Source organism: Filicampus tigris, chromosome 1, assembly GCF_054856515.1.
Source record: "Filicampus tigris isolate MCC_2025a chromosome 1, RoL_Ftig_1.0, whole genome shotgun sequence".
In the NCBI taxonomy this organism is placed as follows: Eukaryota; Metazoa; Chordata; class Actinopteri; order Syngnathiformes; family Syngnathidae; genus Filicampus; species Filicampus tigris.
In genome coordinates, this window is record NC_141217.1 from 23,702,189 (window position 1) to 23,722,866 (window position 20,678).

Here is a 20,678-nt window from a genome sequence, read left to right on the forward strand (position 1 = left end):
TAATCAACACATTTGCCATTTGTGCATCGCTGCCCATGTGCTTCTTACATATTTGGCTGTAGTCTTGTCTCAGTTCATGACTTTTCATTATTTATGACAATGTTCACTTGCTTCCTTTTGGTCCCCTCAGCTCCTTCTTTGATTCAGTTTGAAGTCCGACAGAAAACCATGGTATCTTTCAAATACCTGGTATGCCCCACATCATACGTGGCAGAGGTTGCACCAGCCAGCTTGTACCGGCTTTCAGATGTGAACAGAAATAAATGTCTCGCAAATTTTTCCAGACGACTGTCCAGCCCGTATCTCTGTTAAAAGACCCGATCAGTTTTATTCGGCTTTAGCTTGTGCGGGAACATACGATGGGGCATATTCTGCCGTGTGCTTAAGTCAGAAAAGCAAAACAAATAAAAACAGCTGATCCTGCTGATGGAAAGTTTCTATCTTTTCAAACCATGACTTTTTAAAACGGTGGTATACCTTGAAATTGCTAACCGACCCTTTTGCCTGCATACAGCTACTGTAAGTTTAATCAATAACTATTTAAGTGTGACAAAGATGGAGAATTGTGTCCAGTCGTAACCTTCCTCAAAATGTTTCTTATCACGGTATGCACAAATTAGTAAACTAATAACAGAACAGTAACAGAAATAATGTTATAAGACTGGGATCAGACACTGTGGCTTAGGTCATTTCAACCAGCCCTGCATAGTTTTTAATTAATTATTTTTAAAGTGTTGTCCGCCTGATTAAATAAAAACAAAATACCATAGGCCACATGTTCACTGGCTTGTTCACTGGCATGTTAAAATCCGTGGTTTAGCTGTAATTTTGAAGCCAAAGGACATTTCAGCCAGTTAGAAACAAAATAGCAAGGTTTTGAGGCTAAACAAAATCATTAAACTTGAATAAATTTCCACCCCAAAAATAAAACACAGTATTGCACGCTGCCTTTTGAGACAGAAATGTTTGTTTTTAAAAGGACAATGTGTAGAATTAAGTGCCATCTAGTGGTCAACTAATAGAATGCAACGGCCTAAGATGGAAGCGCGTGCATTTTGAAGCAAACTCACTACGGTGCCTCTGAGAGACGACACGTCACAAGCCTAAAGACAATTTCTTCAGCAGGGGTGCAACAAAATGCCATCGCAAACGAGTTTTAGTTTTCCCTCAAGTCATGAAGTAAGTGCATTATATTCGTCACACATGCAGTAGTCATGATGCTTAGGAACTGCATTCGCTAAGTTTGTCTCCTTCGAGTATCCGTAGCACAACGATGGCAGCAAAACATGGCAGCCTCCTGTAGGGGAGCCGCGCCCTATTTTATATAATTAGAGATTACTTCACCTACGATTAGATAAAAATAATTACGTTGACGTGATAGATATTTTTTCCCACATTGTTGAAATGAATAGTGTTTTTTTTTTTTAAATAAGTGGTTGTTGAAAAATCAAAACATTCTACTCATTGTCCCTTTAGGTTAGGAGCATACTGAATCAGGACTGGCTATAGCTATGACATTAAATTAAACCACATCTCTCCACATGGGTGTCGCGTTCTAATCGCAACACTACTATCCTTTCATGACTCATTCTGTCGATACTTAAGGCACTGTTGAGCCATCATGTTTCATGGATGAGCCTCAACACCTGGAAAAGATGTTTGCTCTAACAAGTACAAACTGGACATGCTGTCTTTCTCTGCAATGGGATTTTCTTCCTCGGCTTCCAATAGAAAAGAAAAAAATAGCAGCATGGAAGTGAAGCTTGTAACGCTGCAGGGCTCAAGAGAGATTACCTTACACTCCGCGAGTGCATGGAAGAGCAAACATGCATACGCACACTCATTTTCGCTCTGTAAGACCTTTGGACAAAGAATTGCAAAGCTTGTATTCACACTGGAAATGGTAAAAGTTTGTATTATTAATCAATAGTGAGCAAAGTGTAAACCCAGCACAGTCCAGCCATCCAAGTCACAGCAGACTCGTCACTAACATACACACACACAGCACACAGCACACAGCACACACGCACACACACACGCTTACCAAAAACGCATTTAAAATCCAAGCACAGCTCATGCTGTCCACTTTGCATATATTTCGATAATCTGAATCCATGTATAAGTCTGCCTGTGTGTGTTGTTTGCATGTGCACTGTAACCAGGTACAAAAAGATAGCATTACTAATTAGCTACTTAGAGATAATTTAGCTCTGGACACTGCAGTAATATAGTCCACAGTGTCCGCTTTGTTAGTGGAAGTCACAGCCACCTAAGGAAGGGTGACCAGATTTTCAAAATTAAAAGCCGGGACACGCCAATTTCGCTGAAAATCAAATATACAATAAATTCTCTCTTGTGTTTAGCTAATGCTAAAGGGCTATCTTGGTTGACAGTTCAACATAGTCAATGTACTCACAAGTATCCAACCTTTTTTGCTCGATCCCGGCAGCTATTGGGAGCCGACTGTGCCGTTCAACTCGCCCCAATTTTGTAACAGTGGAAATATGACGCCAGAAGAGCTCATTTTGCTCATTTTGTTAGGTCTGACCGGCAACCGCGGCATACTGTGGAACTACATTCCCCATGATTCTGATCCACGAAAGCAGGAAATTGTTCTAGTGCCGGTATTGCATAAACACGCCTGCTAGCAATTGGATACGGATAAGACTGAGAACGCAAATGTGAATGTGAAAGTAAATAGGAAGGAATTTAAAAGTTGAATTCCGTTTTAATAGTTTTTTTGTATGACTCGCTATGACAACTGTGTGATTGACTTACACATGTTCCAAATAATTGGCTTGCTGGCTGGACTAAAAAAATAAAAAGGCTCACAATGCTGAAAACCGGGACTGTTCTCTGTTCAACCGCGACGTCTGGTCACCCTAACCTATTCAGACTTTATGGCCAACACTCATTGCCCTGCGATTGGCTGGCAACCAATTCAGGCTGTCCCCCGCCTACTGCCCGAAGACAGCTGGGATAGGCGCCAGCACGCCCGCGACCCTTGTGAGGAGAAGCGGTATGGATAATGGATGGATGGATGCCCAAAACTCATTTTTCTTGTTTCAGTATTGCACTTTGTCAATCATGTAAACTGGGTGCATGATGACATTCATCATGCAATGAAGTTAAACTTTAAATTAATAAACCTTGTGATTGTTGGTTGAATGGACAAGCGGCTGTTAGACTTTGGAGACTCTTAACCGTCAATCAAGTAGAATTGTTGTAGAAGTAGAAAATGCTGTAGAGCTTTTCTAAATTATGCATGGTGTATGAGTAAGTACCCATTCTTGTTCTGCCTATTCACATGAAAATTTAGTAGCATCATCTACTCAAAGTCATACATTGCAATAAGTCGATGACAGACACAATTGTACTTTTTTACTTGAAACATCTGTATTCTTTATTATAGAAAGTGATTATTATTCGTATTGATATGCCCTTACACACTATCTATTCATGCCAAATATGGCTGTCGAGTAGGGTGTAGACCACCGCCTCCAAAAAACCCACATGATTTTTCTTGGATTGTTTTTAAAAATTCCTGCTGTAACTGCAAGGAAAAAAAATACTAATTATTTTCAATCCTACCAATTAGAAAACAATGATGAGTGAAACATCCTCTCCTTGGTGGAGGCAAGTACATGTATAGTGTTTTCCGCACAGTATATCCATCATAGTTGAGTCGAGTGTTTAAAACAGTAAACATTTTCCGGAGTGTTTTGATACACATGAAAAATCAGTGCTGGAAAATAGTCAGATGAAAAGAAATTATTTCCAAGTTTTGTGTCTTTTTTTAGTATACCATTGATTTGTATAATGAAAAACAACACACATGACATTGTTGAATTCCCTATAAGTTACATTTAACATACTCCACTTCTCACTTAAAGTCAACTGGAATAGGGCGTGCTCACCTGTAACCGGATAAGCAGTAGAATATGGATGAATGGATGGATGTTTGTAAACTGATAGCTTTCTTCCTCCCAGATAAGTCTACCTGATCCATTTTGTTCACATTCTTGACATATTCCCAAAGATTACCTGTCAATCAGACTGGGTCAGAGCCAGCATTTTTCCTTTATTGTTGCCAACGTTTTGTGGGGCTGTTCTTTAGCTGTGATGTTCCTGTTAAGTATCTTGTGTGTTTGTGGATCTGAAGGAAGCCCAATCATCAAATACATGGTCCCCCCCCCCCCCCCCCAGGAAAGTGCTACATAGGTTTGCAGTTTGTCCATTCAGTTCATTGCATGCACCTGATACCGAGTCTTCGCTTTGACCGTGCCTGCAACTTCAATGTCAGTCGTTCTTCACTCAGCTCAGCTCAGCTCGAGGCTACAGTCAGAATTCACAGCAAAACACTGCAGAGGAGATTTGGTTGCAAACCGTCATTCTTGGTCTTCTTTTCTCTCCAGGTGGTATGTGAACTGTCAAAAGAAAACCATCTTTTTTTTTTTTTTCTTAGCCTTTCATCATGCAATACGGCAGAGAGTTGTTTGTGCGCCGATCACATTCAGAGTTGTGTGTTTGTAGCAGTACTAAAAATGTCAACATGGGCTGTAAATTGTATCTGTTTCTTCAGCTTTGATGAAGTTATGACATATTTTCACATTAAGATAACAGTTTATATTATGTTGATACGATTGCAACCTGATTGTTCATCAATTCCTATGGTATAGCACATACCAGTGGTGGGTGGTGCATTTCGGACAGGACACTTCAGTGATCCACCCTTAACACCACCAAGTATCATGTCGCAAAATGATATACAAAAACACAATATCACTAGATTTGACATTACTGAGAGAGAGAGAGAGAGAGAGAAGGGCATTTTTTGTGTTTAACAATAAACACCATTGTTACTAAACAGGAAACATAGCTAAACCTTTATCTCCCAATACATCACCTCCAAACAAAACCACATTTCTACGCTACAATATAGCAGTTCACAATCAATATTTATCTAAAACATGACAATACAATTTTTAATAAAATGCTTTGTACTCACTAGAGATGCCTTTTATTTAGACAAAATCCATCCCTCTCGATAGCCGTGTTGGGTTTTCAGAGATAACTATTTGTTCTCGCTCTGGGAGTACCCAATAAATCCTTTTTTGGCTTGAAACAAGTCAGCCAACCTATTACAGTGTCCATTTTTTCTTGAAAAATCTGCCATGAAAATGATTTTTTTAATCATGTCCGATATTCGTCTGCCTCAAACACCTACGCGTATTTATGGATGCCGCATAAGTTCTAGGCAGGACTCGTCCTGGGGCAATATGATTGGATGTGCATCGCAAAACTAGTTAGCTCCTCTGATCAGAGGATGGAATTTTTATTCTTATTGGTTAAAAAAAAAACAGCCATTGTTAATTGTTTGTGTGCCAGCACGGCACTGAAGGCCCTGGGAGCATTACATTGGCATGGCAACACACAGAAGCTAAACTCTGATTGAAAAAAAAAACAAGTCTAACAAACACACAGCTGGAAGCTGCCAAGACACATGCTATCAGATGAAGATAATAGGTGGTTGGAAATAAAATACTAGTGTACACTTTCGTGTAAGTTGTGAAAGTAGGTCAATGCTTCTGATAGTGTTTAGTCCAGCAGAGAATGCCTTCGACCGTCTTGACCGCACAACACCACGGGTACATACACAGGCAGTACTGTCATTCTTCAGTGGCAAAGTTTGTCACTAGATTAACCACCTGAATTTTTTTTTCAGATTGATAATTGTGTATTTAATGTTTTACAATCCTTAAATGGGGAAGTCAACCCAAAAACGTTCTTTACAAGAAAATGTATGCGCCTTAATTAGTCTAAACACGGCATTCTGATTAATATTGCGTTTATGGAATATGAGTTGAGCAGCAAAATCCATCTGTTTTTAGCCATCTCGGAGCAGCCATTTCGCCATTTTCTGTTAACTGAAAATGACATCACGGTTGCTGAGGGCTCGGGTAACGACCAATCACGGATCACCTGTTTTGTGAGGATGGACAAAAACGGGTGGATTTTACTGCTTAATTCATATTCCACAAATGCAATATTAATCAGAATTCTGTATTTATACTAGTGGGGCTGCCTAGAACATTTCCTTGAAAAGAAAAGTTTGGGGTTGACTTCCACTGGAGCTATAAATGGCTGTCGGCATTTGGTTTATCAATTGAGTCAACATTTTCTTGCCATTGTCTCTGAGTCCTTTGTGGCCTTTTCCAGCAAACATATACAGAAAAGAGATTTTCATGTTAAAAAGTCAAAATCATCATTAAGGTTGTCTTTGGACAGCGATGGCAATTGCGGGAAGCCGCATGCATACATGCTCATGGCTTTGGCACTGCACTTGCATCAACACCACTATGGTTGCATACATGAAATCGTTTTTTTTGGACTCTTACTCTCTTTATATGTTCTGTTACTCTCTCACTCAAATGTGCCAGAGTTTGAGTTAACACTTTGTGCCACACACACACACCCCCCCCCCCCCCACACACACACACACACACACATACACGTACATGTGGTGTAAAGTCAGGAGCAGAGTTGTTTGTTTGCCAGTCATTTTCTCACCCTCGGTCTGTGCGAGTGTGTGAATGAAACACAAACACGCACGCATGCATACTGCACACACTCAACTTGCGTGCACGTGCACACACACACGTATACAACACGTACACAAACAGACAACTTTCCCCTAGATACAAAAGAGTGTGAGCTCAGGTAGCTGTCAGGCAGTCTCCTACAGGGAATAGTGGACTTGTCTCAACACACGCTCACGCACGCACACACACACACACACACACACACACACACACCCACACCCACACATGGAAGTCTCACTCTCAGGATAGAATAAGATGCCTTGGGGAGAAGTTGGACTGCTTTCACACACATTCTCTGTGTTTGTGGGTGTGTTCGATGTGTATCAATTTGAGCAAAACCCAGCAGCCGGTCCAAGTGGTCATGCTGGAGTGCTTAAAGTCTCAGCCTGAGAGCCAATGATAAGACGTGGCTATCTGTGTGCAAGTGTGTGTTAATGTGACACGTTTCATGTTTTGGTTTTGTAGATTGTCATGAGTGTGAACCTGTCCACTGAGATATGATCAGGTCGGGTACCTTTGAGGTTTTTTTTTTTTTTCCTTAATTTTTGCAAGGACGGCTCGCCAGCTGGCTGGCAAGCGAGCCTCAAAGTGAGTGCAGCGTGGCACCAGCTGGAGCTGCCACTGCACGGGTCAATTGGTTTCTAACTTGGTGTTTTATGTTCGTACAACGTAGAAACACAAGCGCATGCATATGTTATATTCTGCGTGTTTGGTTTACGCTTGTAGCAGTGTGTCACATTCATATATATTACATATATGAGGCTAAGGACAAAGTTGGAAGTATCGTATCGTTTTTACAGTTGTCATTGTTTCATGTTTGAATCGCTTTATTACCTCTGCTAAGGACAACTTCATCACCGCTAGTTAGTTATTATAGAGTTGAAACAATTAACAACTAATAGACTATCAAACTAATCGAAAATTATTTCTGCTAAACAATTAATCATTTGGAGTCCTATAATTGTCCAAATCCTCAGAATTTCAGCCTCTCAACAGTTCTCTGATTTTTTTTTTTGTCCTCTATGAAGGCAGACTAACATTGTGTTTAATCACAATAAGACATTTGAAAGCATATTTTTACTTTGGAAAACAATGACCAACTTGTTTTGCCTATTTCCTGATATATTAAGGACCAAACCAGTAACCGAATCATAAAACAATTATGTTGGTTTATTTTCTGCACTGTCAATATGAAAAAAAAAATCCTATTTTTGACTAAAGGAATGGAAATAAAACCCGTTTCAATTCAATTTGATTCATCGACAAAATAATCAACATATTCATTGATTTCATTATGACAATAATTGTTAGTTTAAGCCTGAGTTTAATATGAGAATTACTCAAACACACTCAAATTGCTTGTGCATATCCAGGATTTCTTTGTCCTGTTTCTTATCTTCTGACACTGAACATTTCTCAGTGAGTCACGCGTGAACCTAAGACAAAATGTAGACGACATTTGTCAAAAGTCTATATTTATCATGACACTTATTGTCCTAATCCGAATTAGTATTGTTCGGCCTTGGTGCTGCCGTACTAAAATTGTGAATGTGGTAATATTGAAGCGTTTCTGTAATTTGTATAGGGATGGGGTTAGGCTGACTGTTTATGGATGTAATCTTCCCGTTTGCTTTTATTTAAATCTCAATGAATTGTTGTCAACGGGGAAAGAGTGGTTAGCAGTTAGTACATTTGCTCAACACTTCTCGAGAGTGCGAATCCGGGCTCAAGTCTTCTTATGTGAGGAGTTTGTACATTATCTGTCTCTTTGTGCCCTGCGATGAACTCAGGGTGTGCCCCACCTCTTGCCCAAAGGCAATTGGGGTGGGCTCCATCTCAACTTTGACCGTATTGAAGATTAGCAGGATAGCAAATGGATGGATGGAACAATTGTTATTAATAATGTTTTAGGGTATATTTTGGGATGAGTGCTACAGTAGGCCTATATGAATACTAATGAAGTGAGTTTTCCCCAAAATGGTAACTTCCAGTTGTAATTTGTAGTTAAACTGCTGAAACTGCTCTTCTTCTGCTGTACAATATAACAATCAACCTCACTCAGGCAAAATATCCCCAGCAGCCTGCAATGTTTTAAATAACTCCACAACTTTACCAAAATTAAAATGTAAGACTTGTTTTCGGACTCACACGGAATTTGAATTATACAAATTCAAATACAATGTCTATTGTGTGGTATTTTATTTTAATAAGTGATTACAGGGCATAGTAATGTTTTGCAAAGGAACCATCACTCATTATATGAATTTGTACCAAATCATTCCTAAGACCTTCTTCACTGTCTCCTATTTAGGCTGCCGAGGGAAGTTGTGCGGCTTTGGCGCCGTGTGCGAGCGAGACCCGAACGACCCCGCCAACGCAGAGTGCGTGTGCAAGAGAGGTGAATGTCCATCCTTGGTGGCACCCGTGTGCGGTTCCGATTCGTCCACCTACACCAACGAGTGCGAGCTGGAGAAAGCCCAGTGCCAGACCCAGCGACGCATCAAGGTGCTGCGTAAGGGGCCGTGCTGTAAGTACCACCGCCGGGCCAACAATAGACAAATCAAAAGTTTGCATTTAACAGAAGCAAATTTTGTGGTTACTACAGTAATTTTTGTGCAGACATTTGCGCAACATGGGAAGTCCACCAATATGTTACATTAGGTGATACAAAGTTGCAATGGCAACAACAGAACTGCTATTCTCCTGATTACACGCCATGTAATGTATTTTTTTTATTTTAAAACATTGACTGCATACTGTATAAACCCTCACCGTCCACAAAATGAGGTACTTCCAAATCTAATAAGATCCTATATTCAAGAACTGTATTAGAAGGTCTGCCTTTACAAAGAGGTTAAGTGTTAATTTAACTCTGTTTGTTGTTGTGGTTGGTTATAGTTTACAGTGGTCTAGAACTCTGAGTCATACTGAAAGCTGTTTCTAATAAACTGGGTTACCATTTTAGCTCTAGTAGTCATTCTGATTCAGTATAAAAAAAAAATCACCAACACAATAGATTATGCAAGTACTGTACTGTTCAATACTGAAATTTTTTGACAATTTTTGTTCAGACTAATTCTGTTGGATCACAAATATAAAACAATGACCGTTTTCCATTAGTCACCTTTTATTTTATATTTTATTTTAATTTTTTTACTTAAGTCATTTATGTTATTTCAATGACTGTTTTTTTTCCCCCCCTTCGTTTAAGAGAAAGCTACCAACAATTTTGTCCAAGTCATGTTGGAGACACATTGTGATTTCCTCCACTCTGCAGGTCTCTGAGTGGTGTTAAATTGTTTGTTATTGTTTTCCTAATGAATTCCTCTTCCACTGTGTCCTAACACAGCACAACTTTGCAGTTCTGTCTTTCTTCCACAACAACGCAGCAAAAGTAACCCTCAATTATGTTCAATCTCTTTTTCATATATTTTGCCAATATGGTGACAAAGCCAAAGCTTAAAGCTGAAATCAACCCAAACATATTTTTTTCAAGAATATGTTCCCAGCAGGCCCACTAGTTGAAACACGGCATTCTGATAGATATTGCTTTTGTAAAATATGAGTTACGCAGCAGAGTCCACCCGTTTTTAGCCATCCTAGGGGGCGGCCATTTTGTGATTTCTGTCGACTGAAAATGACATCACAACTACTCAGGGCTCAGGTAAGGACCAATCACGGCTCAGCTTCAGAAGACAGATCAGCCGTGATTGGTTGTTACCTGAGCATTGTGATGTCATTTTCAGTCGACAAGTGGCAAAATGGCCACCACCAGAGATAGCTAAAACTGGTGGATTAACTGTTATTCCACAAACCCAATATTTATCAGAATGCCTTGTTTCAACTAGTGGGCCTGAACATATTCTGGGAAAAATATGTTTGGGTTGACTTCTCTTTAAACGCCACATGTACCCTCACAAACCAAGACTACCATTACAATACTTCGTCAGCCTCACATATTCCAGCCAGTGTGGTTCCTCTGCTTATTCCAAGGTTGGGATTACATTGCAGGTTGGTTTCTGCTACTAATAACAAGCTCGGTGAGTGCTCACCGCAGGCAGTGAGGAAACGTCGGAGATAAAAGTGGCAAGAACTGTGGGCAAGAGAGGCAGGGCCGCTGAAGAGGAAGGATAGCAATAACACTGAAACAGGCATGAGCTGAAACTTTCACTGTAGTTGAAGATGAAAGAGCCAATGATTGAGGAGCCATCAAGAAAAAAGACTTGGAAGCCAAAACCGCGTGTGTCTGCTGTGTAGCCGAAGCGACACAATTACTGCAGGCAACAACAGCATGTGGTCACTGCGAAAACAACATAAATAAGCACAACAATCCTCATGATGGTAATGATGATGGTTGTCTTGCTGACTTTCACTTTGGAATTAAAATGCTTGCTTTTAAAAGGTCACAATTAGACCGTGGGGAAAACAGCCAACACCTAACACTTCAAAGTCCCCTCACAGTACTCAAGTGGGGCTTTTAAGACATTTAATGTTAAACGTGAATAGTTACTTCTATTCCAACGTTCTATTAAATCAAGCTGTGAGGCAGGTGAGCCCAATAATTTTATTAAATGGACACAGGTACTGAGACACTAGTGTGTCAGCCGAGGTTTTAAGCGTGCACCATGTGAATTGCGTAATCCACTTCTGGTCGGTTACTTTTCAAGGTCATTATACAGCTGGGGCATTTATTGTTTATTATATATATATATATATATATATATATATATATATATATATATATATATATATATATACATGTGTTATTCTAGTGGCCTCTGTAGTTCAAAGCGCCTCCCCGCTGATGTGCACGGCTTACACTGACAGCCTGGCTGTGAACAAAGAGTAGTTACATTACAAATGCAGTCAGTGTTGGTAAATTAGCTATTGCTAGCGACATGAATTTTTCCGAAGAGACAGACAACATGAGCAGAAGCATTTTCAAATTCTTTTCTGTTTGACAACATAGAAGCCCAGTGGAAGTTAATCATGGAGAACATTTCCAAAGACATGGTTCCCATTTATACGTTGCAAAAGCAGTTGTTTACCGACATGGTGAACAATTTTGACCCGAGTTATGGACGTCCAAGCCGAGGTTGCCTTGCCTCACCTGTACAACTCTACCTTGGAAAAAAGACATGCTTGAAAAAAAAAGGTTTTAATTAGGGATGGGAATTTCGACTAATTTGCGCGCCGACTAGTCTAAAATTTTATTTGCGACTAGTCGACTAGTCTATAAGCAAGAAAACTTGAAATTTAAAACATTGAATTCAAAGTTTAAAATGCAAATGTTTTGTGTATTTACAGTAGGGGCTATTTTAGCCCAAACATTCAGGACAGTTTGTTAATTTAAATTCTATTGATGTAACAACAACTGACTGAATAAAAGTGAACAATTGAAAGAGAAATACATTTCTGATACATTTGCCAATGCAATGCATGGCATTTATTATGAATAATGTAATGAGTAATGGCACCGACTCCCAGTCCAGCAGCGTCTCATTCGCCATATGTTAGGTGCATTATCATGCACACAGGCGACAACTTCATTTTCTAGTGTCACGTACCCATGACACTCCGCAAGAGAGCAGCCAAGTTTTCAGCTGTGTGTCTTTCCTCCAAGGCGCGTGACGCACACAGATGACCTTCGTCCACATACGTTATACACGTCATAGTCATGTAAGATTCTGTGGCTATGGACGTCCATCCGTCTGTAGTTAAGGCATTTGCCACATAGCTGACCCGCTCAAACGCTTGTAGCATCTCCTCTTTCATTTGGTTTTGGCTACTCTCGAGTTGGGGCATGATTGTTTTGCTACTCAGGCTCGATATGCAGCATTCATTTTTCGAACCCTTTGCCCTCAACAAAAGAAAGCGGCAGCATATCGCGTCATTTTACAAATCAGTTGGGTAATCTTAGCTGTGCGGTGAGCATGACTGCGCCAGTCCGGCGGCTCTCATGCTCGTCTGACTGGCCCTGCCACCATCGACCTGCAGATTCACATCGAGATTTACTTTGCAAGTAGTTTCTCATCGCCCCGGGAGAGTGGTTGTAAGCGAGTTTATACTTACAAAGCCTACAGACGACCTTGTTGTCATCCGCAGCATCAAAAGCGTTTAACCGACTAGTAAAATACTAAACGTTTAATAAATCGTAGACGGTTAAACGACTAGTCGCGCACATCCCTAGTTTTAATGCTTGATAAACGCTGGGGGGAAAAAAGCATTTTAAAAAAATGTCATTGTCCTTTGCTTTTTTGTAAGAAAAGAAAAAAACAATTCAAGTCAGACACATGACTTTTGTAAAAGAAAATAAATCAAATGTTATTTTAAGGTCATATTGCCTAGTTCTTGGTCATTTTTTAATTCAATGCTCATTAGCCTGGCTAACTATGTCCACACACATGTGGGATCTCGCTCGAACAGCCCGCCGCTTGCATTCACCCGACGCATGCGCGCTCAACACCTACACACGTCACACAGACCGAGTTTCCATTCAGTCTGTGTGACAATGCTATCATATTAAACGATTCGTTCTGATTTGGCATTGTTTTTTTTGGGACAATTTGCATCTCAAGTCCAGTTAGCACCAATTTGTGCGCAGCCCTAGGCTAATCTGCTTCAGCCCCCCAAAACTGTAACTATTATTTTTTTTAGTAAAGAAAAAATAGCACTTTGTTGTATAAAAGCATAATAGGACATAATACAAGAGAATGTAAATAAATCAACTAGTTGCCTAAAGCATAATTTCGCCGCCAGGGAGTGTTTCATTTTTGTATTTTTGTGTTTGTTTGTACCATTCAAAAATGTAAATTGCACCAGCACACTGTCAGTCTCGTTTTTTTTCCACTTCACTCAAGCAGTTGTGTATCTGAAGCTCATAAATCAAATGTTGGCTAGCTTGCCTTGTAAAATCAATGCAAAAAATTGACCAAGACAGCTCTGTAAGTTGAAAAACTGTAAGTCAGGGCACTCAAAAGTCAAGTACCTATTTGTTCATTCACTAGTTAACTAGCAAATGATAAATACATCCATCATTTTGCTGAACTATTGTTTGTATGCCAAATTAAATCACTTATGTGTTGGAATGGACACATTCTATTTAAATTGCTTCTTATAAGGGAAATTGATTTGAATACCGAAAAATGGCCTCCTGAAACTGAAACAGTTTGACTCCAGCAGGTCTCCTTAATTTGCTGACTAGGTGGCATCAACATAAATTCCCTTGAATTCAACAATAGGCCTACTGTAGATGTCACTGTGTATTTGTGTGAGCGGGTAAAATAAGGGAGACTTGGAGGTCACGTGAAGCCAAATGTTTCTAAAATTCAAGCAGCATTGATAGGTCTGGGCGGGTCACTCTGCCGGAGATTATAGAGTTTCTGGCCATATTAGATGAGGATTGTAAAATAAGGAGCATGCACAAGGTGAACAGTCAGTCTGGGGTGTATTCCAAGTATTCTGTCAGTTGGATTATCTTGCAAATATCCTCATTCGCCGGTTTGAAAGTGATTGGCAGGTTTTCATGGAGGTAAATGAAGTGGCAAGAATTCTGTGAAGCTGTCATGTCTGATTCAAATCAACTAGTCAGTCCTATCTGCAGTGCAGTCACCAAAGAAGACATGCATTTTTCCTCACATCGTCACCTTTCCATTTGGAAGCAGGGCATCTGGAGGGTGCCTTAAAGGGACGGCGGGGATGGCCATGTTTTCACGAACAAGTTCATTTTATATATTTTGATCAGGAAAATGGAAAGAGTTTTCTATTTCATCAATAAATTTGGGAGAAATTAGGAAATAAGTGACTCCATGAATAACGCCCCTTGTTAATGAGGAGAATGGCCGCGCCCCCTACCGTTCTATCCTTGTTCGGTCGGAGTCACTGGAGGAACCGATTCCAAACTCTCCATTGGAAATCATTGTACTTTCATTGCTTATAACGTCCAAAAACAGTGATCAATTGGCACCAAAATGTATGTGGACATCCTTACTAATGCCCACTTCGACATATCAAAAAGATTAACCTCTCCATGGCTGATGTATGAGAATGAGGAAATGTGGAAGGGAGTATGAGCTACATAGATTTATGCTGGGACGACCGCACACTGCTTCTTTGCTAAAAAAAATAACAAAAAAAAAAAACACTGCTTCTTTGCTGATCACAGTTAGGACGGGCGAGGAATTAAACACCAGTCAAGATATTTACAGAGACTGAAGTGGGAATGAGTGGACGCGCACATTTATTTGGATGAGGAATGGCCACAGTTTTTCGACCGACAACACGCCGTCCAATGGAACGTAACAGCCAAAATGGTGTGTTCCAATGCGGCCACACTCGGCTGTGGAGTCCGACACCCCCCGGTGTTCGATGAGGTCTTACCTCACTCTGACGCCGCTTCATTCTTGCGGCTGCAAGCGGTGTCGGACAACGCACGCGACTGCTTGGGAGGCAACCCCCGCGACATGAAGGAGAATCATGATCACCTCCACACGCTAATGTTGTTGTGCTAACGCCTTTTGTTTGGCCTGAAGCTAGTTGTTGCTATGTTGCTGTACTGTTATCCTACTGTTAGCTGGGGAGGGGGGATAAAGATCCCTGCTTGCCTGATTGCTTGCCCACTGCCAGTTGCCGTCTGGCTCCCAAGAATTGACATGAGTTTAGCGTCGCTAAATGTCTGAAATATAACCAGTCGGGGTTCTTGTGCGCATTCCTGCTCTTGTCCGCTTCAGCCTGTGTAAGTGGAGAAGCGATCGCCACGATATTATTGATTTTGTGGAGTTGATGATGATGAGATCACGTTTTATGTCAATAAATCCAAACTATTGTGCAGAACACTTTTATACTTTCACAGGTTAAAGTGGACAAGAGTAGTAATATGCATTTGCATTTTGGTAGCGATCGGTCGCTGTTTTAGACAACAGAACTGACAAAGCGAGCAATATTACCTTGCTTGCTTCCCTCCCGTGATGTAGACCGCTGAGGCCGAAAACATAACATAACATAACATAACAAACAAAATTCTTGTTGTTAATTAGAGAAAGCCAAAAAAAAAGGTATTGAAACATCTTTTTGGGGCTCAGCCTTTCTTGGTCTGGTGGATCACTACATGACTAGCAGAAGGGGCAAAATCAATAACAGTACATGTTTACATGCTTTGCCCCATTTGTCCTTTGTCATTGGCTTTGCTTTACATTGTTATACCACATTCGTTTGATTCCCTACTTTGTAGTGGTCATAATTCCCAAAAGATTGTTATTCTGTCTGTATTTATATTGAAATGAAAATGATCAGCAGGTTAAGTAATCACTGAAATCTGGAGGAAGTCAAATGAGGAAGAAAGCATGCCATGTCTTGGGAGGAGTTCGAATATGCAACATCTCCACATTGTTGGCAAGCAATTTTGACTCCATGATGGATTTTTTTTTTGCTCTGCGACCAGGACAGCTGTTAGCTATTGTTCCTCTTATAAAGACCTCGTTCATGTGCTTTGGCCCTTAGAAAGGCAGCTGTGTATAACCACTTTTGCTTGGTACCTCACTATCATCACTGTCATGGCAACATAGCTGCTCTGACTGCACACTGCCCTTAAGCTGACTAGTGGACAAATCATCACACTCACTCATCTTACAAAGAGGCTATTAGAACATTTAACGTGTCCAAGTAATAGTGTTAGTCCTCTCCTGAGGGCCTCACATTGTTGAGATGAGGGCTTCTGGTTGCCCTCACTTGTCCATGTTATATTTACTGTACATCGCTCGCTTCTTAACGGCTCTGGCCAGCTCTGGGCAGGCTTCTTCATTATGCTCATTTTGTTCTTAATGGATGATTTAAAATCATCTGGTTTCCATTTCTTGACGGTCACGCAGTAAAAAGATAATGGCCTCAGATATGATCAAAATTAAAAGGAGAGGTCATGTCTAAAGTGAGTGCCTGATAAAGATAAATGAGAACAGCACACAGTAGAGTGCTCGAAATGGTCAAGTTGGCAAAAAAACAACAACTGAAACATCCAGAATGAAATACCTCTGATCTCCATTTCTTTTTGTCAGAAAGTCCACGTTCACTCAAAACGCTCCTTTTTTACAGTAGATTTAAAAGTCTGTTAGTTACAGAATTGGTTATAATTTGCCACAATTGGCTGTTTACTGGCGCTGTGGCAACATCAACAAGCAGTGATTGGACTTGTGTTTCTGGCTTGCGCTGCTCACTTGTCATAGAGAGGCTAAAAGCTTGCGAATGTGGCAGCCATGTTGGCAGGGTCGACTTTCCTATCAAAAGCAATGCGTGTACATACGTGGCGGCCATGTTAGCAGCTGGGTGATTCTCCCATCAAAGGTTATGGAAAGCTTGGACATTAGCAGAGCTGGGCATGGCCTAACCGCATATTTAAAGCACCCACGTGGTCCCAGTCCGTCCCTCGTCGGCGACATTAGCTCAGCATCGCCATGAGTGCGCAGCTCAAAAGGAGCATGTTGTATCAACTTATTTATATCTATAACTGTTTTCAACTCAGGCTCTAGTAGTGTAGGCAACGCGTCTCTCGAATATGCTATATTTGGTACAGTACAGTACACAGTTGAGATAAACTTTAAAACAGTTGCAAGATTTTTTTTTATAAATACTTACAATGATTTTATACTGTACTGGGAATTTTTAGGCTACGAACAAAGAACAAAACAATCATTTTGTACTGCATTGTACTTCGATGTGACGGACAATCAGCTGTAAGGGATGACTCCTTCCCCCAAATAGTTTGTTATATCAAGGTTCCACTGTACGTTTTTTTTTTTTTTTTTCCTTTTAGGATAATGCGAAAATAAGTGCGTCCTTTTGGTAAAATCCAATAACATTGTAAATGTCAAAAAGCTGTCAATGCATGGCTTTGTTGTCATTGAGTAACCCGGCACTTCTAACTCTCTTTCCTCATGTCGGGTTGAAGCCAAAGCAACCTTGGTGGAATTTTCATGGCTTGGGATTGCATATTTCAACTCAATAGTTAATAATATCTCAATAAATCACTGCTTTTGCTTTTTATCTCAAACACGTCTTTGGCAATGTTCACCGCTACTGACTCTGTGATTGCCTTCAACTGGGCACCATTCTGATCATATGCAAATCGATGTGAGGGTGATTCTGCTCATATCATCTGTTTTTTGCTAGTCACTTTTTTAAAAGCTTAAGAGTCTCTAGAGGGACCTGCAAAGTTGGCAACATTGTTCCTCCTTTCGTAAACTAACTCCTCTTTGTTTGTAGCCTTGTCATTTGTGTAGTGCTGGGTTCACATTAAGTTACTCTCACTATGTTCTGGGAAAAAACGGGGCTGCTGTGGCCACCAGAAGTATACAGTACAGTGTACCCTGTCCCAGATCGCACGTACTATGACTCCGTCTTCCAGAGAGACTGGGAATTGCTGGAGAACTCATCTTGTATAGCCAGTGTTGTGGAACAAGGACTTTTCATTCGCCCTTACTATTGCTTTGTGCAAGCACAGCAGGTAATGCAGAATACAAGTGTGCATGTGGATGAATTCGACTGAAAATGGCATTGGGATTTTGTGTGTGTGTGTGCGTTCGTGCGTGCATGCCTTCTACTCTACTGCTGCGTTTTACTCAATGAGTGCTGGCTCCCTCACTCACTGAGTCGTAGACAGTTATATCTCTCCAGAAACAGCACAATTACTGTATATATCCATACAGTGAATGGAAAGACATCAGGCTCCCTCACCTGCTCCTCCATCTGCTAACTCTGCTAACATACTGCTAGCAGCCCAGACAGAAGCTTGTGCGAGATCTTTTCAAGACATTAGCAAGGGATAGTAGGAAACAGTTATAATTACATCCCAACGATATGCTTTTTTGAGCCGATGCCAATACTTAGGGCTGAAAAAAGCGGATACCTAATATATCAGTCGATAACCGATATATTGGCTGATGTATGAAATAAGAACATTGAGATACACAGGCTATAAGTTGTAATACCCTGAATAAATAGCCTATCCCAGCTGTCTTCGGGGAGTAGGCCGGGGACACCTTGAATTGGTTGCCAGCCAATCGCAGGGCACACAGAGACAACCATCCGCACTCACAATCACACCTAGGGGCAATTTAGAGAGTCCCATCAACTTACCAAGCATGTTTTTGGAATGTGGGAGGAAACCGGAGTACCCGGAGAAAACTCACGCAGACACGGGGAGAAACTCCACACAAGGGAGGCCGGGGCCGGATTCGAACCCACGACCTCTGAACTGTGAGGCGGACGTGCTAACCAGCCGACCACTGTGCCGCCCAAATAAAATAAATACAAAAAATAAAATAAAAATAAACATGTTTAACATGAGGACTAGAAGCTGTATAATAGTCTAACTTTGTACTTTAGATAATGGTGGCCATGGGAATTAATATTTGCATATATTTTTGTTCATCTCAGGACGATAATTTGCACAACTTTAATAGTTTTATATTAGATAACGGTGGACATGACAACGCTGGACAAAGGCTCAATGCAGCTCATGCATGTTTTATTAAAAATATTCAAGTTGACCGCTGCAAAAGTGAAACGTTAATAATAATAAAACAGTCTACCCTGCTGTAGGGTTGAATTCAAGTTTGCTTACTTCACTTTTATTCTCTTTTGTCGTCCTTTTTTTTTCTCAACACCTCTTATTGAGTCATGTACTACTTCTGTACTGTCACCAAAAAAAGCCCCCAAAAAAAGTCAAATGTGTTAAATGTTTAGCTGAACTACCACGCTTGCAGGTTGTGAAGCTCATGCCAAAGCCACAGGTTGCTAAATACTTGAATGAGTGTAGAGGAAAAAGTATCAATTTTCCAGATGACCTAAAACATACTTTGGCCAAAGGGACACATCACATTAGATCAAAAATACCTTGATAAAACGTTCTTTTAGTTGACATTGTATCATACTTTGTGGGCAACAAGCAATAGCACTGTGCTGGTGTCACATGACTAGGAAGGGAACTATGGAGGGAGTAGATAAAAAGTCACACGCCATGCTCGACGGTTGGTACTTTGATGTCAATACTCTGCTTGCTGCTACTGTATGGCACTGCATTACACAATAAGATATTTGACCCATAGTACTGCATTCAGGAATCTATTGGCCTCATGGGATATACATTGTTCTGCTTGTGTCAAATAATCAACATTGCTATAATCTGAATGATTTATTTTTGGAAAATCTTAATTGATTGTATCAGGACTACTGCACAAGCCGTGGGTTTATCAAAAGTGGCCCCGATTTTCTCAAGAACACTTTTCTAATAGATGCTTCGCGCTCGCTTACACAGAGTGACGCGACCGAATGCGACTAAACTATCTATCGAAAATGTCGTTTTTGTTGTGAGAGTTCATGTGAAATGGGACATTGTCACATCATTTACCTGCGATTCAAATTTGGAATCGTAGCAAAACAAATTAAACCTTTCATTAACTAACAAAACTAGTTGCAGAAAAACACATACCCCTACAGTTCAGTCAAGTGAGGTTGTGTCGCTCCGTGTGCTGCAGGCCAAAGATACCACTTTCCACACTCTACCCATTCCACATTTCAGAGACCATGCAAATGGAAGATTTGAGAGCAAAACAATCTCCACTACCTGCAGCCAAACAAATACATTCAATAGGAGTCACACAAAGAATGAAAATTCTTCCAAGAAAGGGGTCGAAAAAAGTTAGTTCTGCCCCTGAACGTGTAAACTGAGGTGCCTTAAATCTGGCAGTCGTTACCTCGGCTGCTTTTCTTGTTTTTATGTTTTTGGTCTAATCTTTTTTTTTTCTTTGTTTGCTGGGCTGGAAAAAGCGCAGATTTCTCCCCTTCTAAACCCCTTCTAAACTGGTTATGGAGAAGAGCGCTAAGGTCAGGAAACCCCCAAGCAAAAGTATCTCTGAGCTTTGTATCTTACATTAGCGCTCTCTTTTTCATCCTCCTTCTCCCCACTTGTGATATTAGTGTGGTAACACCCTCTGTTAGATGGTGTAGATGCATCATTCTGTCTTATTTTCCTTTCCCTTGCACAGTGTGTCCCGTATTTATTTTCTTTCTTTCTCTTTCCCTTAT

At 40.6% G+C, this 20,678-nt stretch overlaps 1 protein-coding gene across 11 annotated transcripts in view; it reads left to right on the forward strand.

The window, feature by feature from the left end:
* Positions 1 to 20,678, forward strand: part of agrn (agrin) — a 263,386-nt gene that overhangs the window by 127,109 nt on the left and 115,599 nt on the right. For all 11 annotated transcript variants that reach the window (XM_086027847.1, XM_086027856.1, XM_086027871.1 and 8 more), the window contains one exon: positions 8,914 to 9,129. In XM_086027847.1, the coding sequence (XP_085883973.1) occupies positions 8,914 to 9,129 (216 nt within the window). The remainder of the gene's footprint in view (positions 1 to 8,913; positions 9,130 to 20,678) is intronic.